The 8,048-nt window shown below is 39.5% G+C and overlaps 1 protein-coding gene across 1 annotated transcript in view; it reads left to right on the forward strand.

Moving 5' to 3' along the window:
- Positions 1-8,048, forward strand: part of LOC115239913 (inhibin beta chain) — a 28,843-nt gene that overhangs the window by 548 nt on the left and 20,247 nt on the right. The window contains exon 2 of the mRNA XM_029814772.1: positions 16-699. Within this exon, the coding sequence (XP_029670632.1) occupies positions 16-699 (684 nt within the window). The remainder of the gene's footprint in view (positions 1-15; positions 700-8,048) is intronic.

Raw genomic sequence — 8,048 nt, forward strand, 5'->3', positions numbered from 1 at the left:
CGACGGCGACACGCCGGTGGTTACGGCGGCAAGACGCCGGGCCCAACGTGGTGGTCCGCGAGTCCCCGCCGCTGCACTGTCTGGGTCCGACGCGCACCGTCTACGGCGGCGCCCCGCCGTTTCTCCCGTCCAATTTGTTGCTCATAGGACTGGCCCTTTGTTGTCTGGCCCTGCCGGCGGTACAGCCGCGCCTCAGCGGCCACTATCAAACGTGTCCGGGTTGTCCGCATCAGCAGCCGCAGCAGCAGCATCATCATCATCATCATCATCACGTGCATCACGACGGTTCGGCGAGGAGCGGCTTGTTCAAGGACACCGCCGCGCCCAGCCCGGACGATCTCAGGCTGGAGGCGATCAAGCACCAGATCCTGCAGAAGCTGGGTCTGAGGGCTCGCCCGGACGTTAACAGGACGTTGGCCACCGTGCCCCGGCACTTGGCCCTGGAGACCCTTTACCGGGCGGAGGCGCAAACGCCGCCGCGCTACTCCGACCGGTCAAGGGTCGATTACGAGAGTGAGTACCCGGGCGAGTTCCTTTACGGCGGCGACGAGTATTCGTATAGGAATCTCGATCAGGAGACCACCACCACCGAGGGTAACGCCAGGACCACCGCGAGGTCCTACCAGGGCTACGACAACGTTCAGGAGCTCGACGATTTCTACGCTAGGACTTCGGAGATCATCACCTTCGCCGAGCCCGGTGAGTTTACTCTGGTGTTCTTTCTACGGATTTTGTCAAAAATTGTGTGCCCCTTGTTTCGACAAATTGCGTAAATCTTTTTTACGGTTTCGTACTTTGACTTCTTTATGGATATACGAGCGATATCGAGAGATACTATATAAGTATATTATCATATAAATAATGCGTAACACGTGACTATGTACACGTGATTGTTACGGCGTGCATTCGATTTTCTCATTAAATACACTGAAAGACAAAGTAGCAAAAGAAATCTCTGAATGAGTCAATAGCACAATAATTTTGATTAGAAAATTTTGAAATATTTAACTATTTAAAATAATATAGAATAATAGAATATAAATATAGAATGAAAATATTTTATTATTTAATATAACGGAAGAAGATAAGAATATATGAGACATGATGGAAATCTAAGGTATTATAAAAATGCGAATTTTAGACGAATATATCAGTTTTAAATATTTAATAATCTATACATAATTTGAACTTTGTATTTATATTCGTATTTATACGAAGGCATGTCTAAAAATTTATCAATTATATAACAATTATATAGAGATCACAAAAAAAATTTTTTTAAGAACCTACTATATAATTTATTTATATTCATATTTTTGTCGGCGCTATATAAATACGCAAACATTATTTTTATGTTTGCGACAATATGTGCAATGACGTCACGATTGACATAAAATACATCTTGCTTTGCGTGTAACGACTAGGAAATTAGATTCGCCGGTTATATTATACCGGTTTCCATCACCGATATCTCACGTATTCCTAACTTTCTCCTCTGTACATCCTCTGTACGGAATACAGGAATTTAACGAGGAAAATCCGTGAGAAATGTCGCGTACGTTCCTGCGGTCAATATCGAACAACCGAGATCTAAAGAACGCGAATGCCCTTGTCGCACGCGTCCGATTTCCAATGCAACGATTTTAATGTGTAAAGCTCACTTCCAAGAAAACACTTTCTAACACGCTGTCGGTAGGAGGTGTCGGTGCTCGAGACAGGAGAATCCTTGAAAAAGTTGCAAAGATTCCTGCGAAACAGAAACGTAAATTGCAACCGGGACTTAGGTACAACTTTGTCAACTTTGCTCGATAAGTGTCGTAGATTTTTCCCCCAATCAAAATATTCCATTTATGATGTGTAAGAAAATTATTGTACGCCGGATAAAGGACGTTCGTTGAGCGTATATAGACATAAATATTCCATTTATAAATCAGAGGGAAAGGAGAGAGAGAGAGGAGAGAGGAAGAGTCACATATGTCATATGTGCTATGATTATTAATTAATCGCATTATATTGGATCAGCGTCTCATGTAATAGCATATTCGATAAATTTCATTCATGTTTCGAAACTGCATTTACATTACTTTTGAAATATCGCAAAATAGAGGGACAAAAAGGCCAAGCGATTTATGAAACTCGACTCGACGAACAATCGGCAGTATAATTTGATGAGTGCGCACGCGAATTATAAAAATCGAAGACCAACGGCACTTCATTATCGCAACTGTCCGCGCTTCCCTTCTTTTGCCATTTATTTAATATAGCCGGGTGGAACTACTGAATTAAGCTGAATTCGTTCGATGCCAAATCGCGCGAGGAGAACTTACTGATCCCATGTCTGATTGGATGACCCAGTCACTCGATGAAAGTTTTTCCGAAACTTCTCTCCCGGAGCGTCTCTCGATACACTTTAATAAAGATCGCTTGAGTGATCGCATATCGGTATGGACCGAAAAATATATAACGCGACCTTCCGTTCTGTCGTCCATTTATCGATCATACTTATAACGATCATCCCCCTCTTCCCCCTCGAATATAGCTCTGCTATATTATACCGGCTCGCATTTAGTCTTTCATTTGCGATAACATGATTGATGCTCGTTGTGGCTTTTTATGATTCTCGCACATCACAAGAAAATATATTTACGAATACTGCTAATAAAATCTCAATATTTTTTCGTTTATTGCTTGCATATATCGTCGCCCTTATGCCAAAATCACAAATGTGCAAATGTTTTATGCTACAATCACTAATGTGTAATATTCACTTAAGTATCAATGATATATAATATTAATGTAACATAATGTAAATATTATGCTTGAATAATCTGAAGGAATTCCAAGAATAAAGCAAGAACCTGATTTGTCGGAGCAAATTAAATTTTCAAATTACAATAAGAGAAATATAAAATTGTTCATTCGTAGTTTTGGCATAAGAGCGACGATATATATTTTAGTCGAATCATCTATAAAAGAATATTTCGAATTCTTGTATCGAGAAGTATCTTAGTATTTGGGGTAAATCTCGAGGTTGGTTAAAGAAATTTTGTAAATATTAATTTCTTCGCGGCTACTTTTTTTAAATAAAAATATACGTTGAAATTTTTATTTATGATATGTTATTGTTTTATTTATAATATATCAAATTTCATTCAAGTTTAGGAAAAACACAAGTTTCATTCTGCTATTGTGCTTTGAAAAATAGAGCGAACGTGACACTCTATGTATTAAATAACAAGTACGCGAATGGAATTGAAATAACAGTTGCAATAAGCTTGTGGTCTCTTATAACAGGACGACTTCCACGAAACGCCAAACAACACGTCGCATGTTCAACACACATAGCATGCTCGATATACACAAATACAAATATAATAACTGCGGTGTATACAACGCTACTTCGGGGTTAATCCGTCCGCGTGTATTGCATTACTTCTCCGGTATAACGATACGTAGGGTGTGTTTTATTCCAATTCCCGATTTGATATAATTTGTAACAAATATGTGTTTATTTATTACTCTTACATAAAAATTACTCATTTATACAAATATTGATATGCGCTTAAGTTTTTATAATTTACGAGTGCAACGATGTTAATTAGGCAATAGTTGCTTTTTTTTTATAGACTTTTGTCTTTGTAACTAATTTTTGTTCAGATTAAGATTATCAAATCGCGCGTCTCGGAAACGTTTACGACAATAAACCCAAAGCTGACTCATCGCAAAATTTCAAGTGGCTCGTCATGCTTGTAACTTTTCTATCATGATTCCCATATATTATTCAGTATAACATCATTTTAGTTTCGCTTCCGTAGTTTCGCCTAGTTCGCGCGGGGTCGAGTCGCGTCCACGACGATTCGTATATGTAATTGCGGAAAATCGCAGTCAGATTCTTCTTCCGGATCCGGTTGATGAAATTTTTCGTGGGCGCAAAAGACGGCGCGATAAGAGATAGATTCTCCGGATGATCGCCGGCTAACGAAATTTGCGTGCTTGATTGACGAAAGGCAGAATGGCATCCGTTCGTCGACGAGTCGCTTTGACAAGCACGCGTCCCCGCGGGGCCACACACCTGCAGCCACGTGGCCCGCCGCAGTCGCCGCGAGTGTTGCGACAACACAGAAGCGGTCTATAGTTCACTCTGTAGTTCATAGTGACTCTAAGTTTAACAATAAGGGTAATAGAACCCCAAGGTAGAAACGGTAATGTTACCCCGACTCGTTGCCGCGCGGCGTAGCCGGCGCTTGCACCTTCGTCACCATTAAATTAACGAGCCTTTGCGAGTTTCGACATTGTGTCGTCCTGTTTCGCTCTTTCGCCCTTGCGGAACACAGTCGCGTAACGTTCCGGGACGCGTTTCGCGCTAGTTTTCTACGTAAAAGATATAGATCTCGGCGAAATTAATTCGCACATAAGACAAATCGCGATTTTTCTCCCCGAAAAGTAGAATTTTTTAGAAATAGAAATATTTTAAAAATTATATTAAAAAAGTATAAATCCTAAAAATATCCACGTGAGAGATATTTTCAAAATAATAATTCTCAAAAATAGAGATATGCTTTTTTGTTGGCGTTCTTTATAATATTTTATTTAATTGTATTATTTCAGAGAAACCGTCTTTCTTTTTTCCCTTGTTTTGATTTATATAAATAGATTATGAGAAAGATGTTATATTAAACGAGTCGGCGGCAACGATTATACGGATGACGGAAATTCGGCTTAATTACATTTTAGCGCGGTATTACGGCTCCAACTCGTTCGCGATCGATTCCGCGAGCCGTGTCGGCGGAGAGTCGCGAACTTTTCTCGACCCGCGCGCCCGATATCGATATCTTGGATTCTCTTCGCGCGTCCCGGCGCGAAAACTCTGAGGCAGCAACTCGGAACACGAGGGGGTTTTTCGCGACGCTTTCGCCCATCTGGATCTCGGCCTCGTACGAAGATTTTCCGACGGTTGAATTTTCCGAACACGTCGCGCGCCGAGGCCTATCACACACACGCAATACGCCATATGTGATACTTTAACGTTAATGTCGCCGTGTCACTATACATAGCCGATGAACACGTCATTCTTTTTGAAGAAACTAAAGAAACTATAAACGACCACCACACCATACTGCATCGACCGCGGGCGGCCGGCGAGGGGCGCGAGTCGCGGGGGTGGTAGCGGGGAAAAGTTTGTGTTCCACATTTTTTTGTCTACGTGGAAAGCGCGAAAAAAATGCCGCGGGACAATGCGACTCCCACTCTTTGTAGTCGTACCGATATATCGTAGTTCCTCCCGCTCGGTTGAATCAATATGACCCAATCGCACAGTCGGTTGATAAACGATAATTAACTTGTCGTGTTGTCGCAAATTTTCTAAGCCAACGTGCTCCCTTTTTTCGCTTTTCGATCGTTTTTGCGGAAAATGAGGATACAGATTGAGGGACATCGCGCGCGATACTGAATCTCATCCTTCATCGCTCATTCTCGGACCAGATCTGTAATGTAATTTGTAATACGACGCGAGAACCGGAAGATAAATCAGCGTTTGTGTAATTTTTGACACCTATTTTTTACACCTCTCTATTAATTTGCTTCCGGGTAATCGATCATTTCTAACACACGCGATTGAAAGGGTGAAAGAAATAATATAATGTAACATATATATTTTTTATCTATAATATATCTAATATTAATTAAAAAAACACACATTTATGACACTTGGAGTATTTTTATTGAAAGAACTATTGAAAGAATTCTCAAACTCAGGTGGGTCATAATCGGTTAACTGGACTATGCGATTCTGCAGGATGGGCGACGTTTCCCTCGAGCGGTGGAGAAATGATCTCGACGGGAAAGTTTCGCTTTTAGCGCCACCGTAAAAAGATACATAACGCTCGCCGGTACAGCCTGTTAACGAGTTTTCTAATAATAACCGCGCAAGTTAAACTGTCGTCGAAAACAATTTTACGATCATTGTTCCACGTATCGTCCCATATCGCGCTTTTGCTTGCCAAACGTTGATCGATTGAATCTCCCTTAAATCTCTCTTATAGGAAAGATGACTCTTATTCAGTATATCATGACGAAGTAAAATCCCTTCTTGCGATCGTAAGGATCAACCGTTTGATCCTTGACCACGAGGTTAGTGTCCTGCCCTCTTTTCTCTCCTTCTCTACTAATCGTATAAATTAAAAGATAATAGAGGATAAGTACACTCGACTGCAATTATTATTACTGAATTTTTATTAATAATAATATTTTGATTTATTCTTTATGTAATTATTACATGAATTAATATATTTTTGTAGTATCTTATAAAAGCGCGATTATATTATAATAATAATTATGATTAATTATTATTTGTTATATCGCTAATTATAAAATATGATTATTTTCCAGCTCTTAACAATACAAATAGGCCGAGTATTAAGTATTCTGTGTCCAATTATTATTACTGAATTGTTATTAATAATAAGATTTTGATTTATTCTTTGTAATTATTGTATAAATTTATATATTTTTGTAGTATCTTATAAAAGCGCGATTATATTATAATAATAATTATGATTAATTATTATTTGTTATATCGCTAATTATAAAATATGATTATTTTCGAGCTCTTAACAACACTACACAAATAGATCGAGTATTAAGTATTATCCTGTGTGTTTCATCCGTGACTAAATATTTTTTAGTTATGGTTTTATCAATATTACGAGAGACGATCCTCTTTTCTTATTCTGTAAACGACCGATCGAATTCAATGGGATAATTTATTGGATATAATCGAATTAATTCTTTTCGCTGATACGCGGTTATTCGAATCTGCCAGGCCGACGCGAAAGGGAAAGAAAAAGGCGATGAAATAACGTCCTTTCACGATAATGCAACGGGGGATTGTATGAATGCAATCGACAGTACGAGAACTCGTAATGGACTTCGTCGGGCGATCGAAAGTTTCCGCGATGGAGGCTGCCGAAAAAATTCCCATCGTCGAAACTTGTTTCGGTGAAAACCTTTCAGGCGTTACTGCAAATTACGAAGGGCGGATATCTGCGAGGAAAGAAAAACGATTATCTAGAAATGTAGCGTTGGAAAATAAATAATAAGAGAAATTACGTATATCGTACCCTCTTTTAGAAGTAACGCATTATATAAACACAAAGAAGTTATTTTAGTATTCGGAATAATTAAAAAATATATATTTATATAAGTATAAAATAAAATCTTTAACAATCTCGTGAAAAATGCACATTTTTTATTTTCTGAAACATGAAATAATTTAACAACCAATTTATATAATCTGCATCTTTCGAAGCAAAAATGCGACACGACATGATACTTCGTACACGAGAATCGATACAAAGTGTCAGCATATGGCCGTGTAAGTCTCCAATAGCGAGTACACGCGTGAAGAGAGTGTTTTAACTGTCAGCAACAGCGGTAGCAGCAACAGCAACAGTAGCAGCAATAGCATCGCGAGAACTTTACAACCCGTGAGTAACGTTCCATGCAAAAACAACGTTTATATTCTCGCCACCCCGCCTTCAGAGCGGGTGGCCATTCCGAAGCACTTGGACCATAAGATACCATAAGAATTTATGCGTCTCACTCAACAACGCCACCAACAGCATTACCATTTCGTCGTCGTCGTTATCGAAGATGCGAAATCCCGAACGACGACGACGATGACGATCGCAAAAAAGCAGAAGGGAAGTTGGATAACGGATAACGAGAGATGAAGAGAGTGCAAAGCGGTTGAAAAAAATTAGATGCTGAAAAGGGGAGGAATATCGTCGATGGCGAGCTTTTAATTTTTATAGGGAATAAAGGGCAGGATATGATAGATTTTTGTATTTAAAATTATAGACGATGCGTGAACATTTGAGACCGATCTGTTTTGAATTCGTCGCCTCGCTACCGAATATCGACGCGGAAGGATCGACAGTAAAAACATCGAAGATGAGCCCAAGATATATTCTTGATATTATCATAGTATAATTAGATGGAAGAGGGAAGCTATTTTGCGACAAGGTACAAGTCGACATAGAAAGGGAAAG

The sequence above is a fragment of the Formica exsecta genome, unplaced genomic scaffold (genome assembly GCF_003651465.1).
Source record: "Formica exsecta isolate Colony F162 unplaced genomic scaffold, ASM365146v1 scaffold4, whole genome shotgun sequence".
NCBI lineage: Eukaryota > Metazoa > Arthropoda > Insecta > Hymenoptera > Formicidae > Formica > Formica exsecta.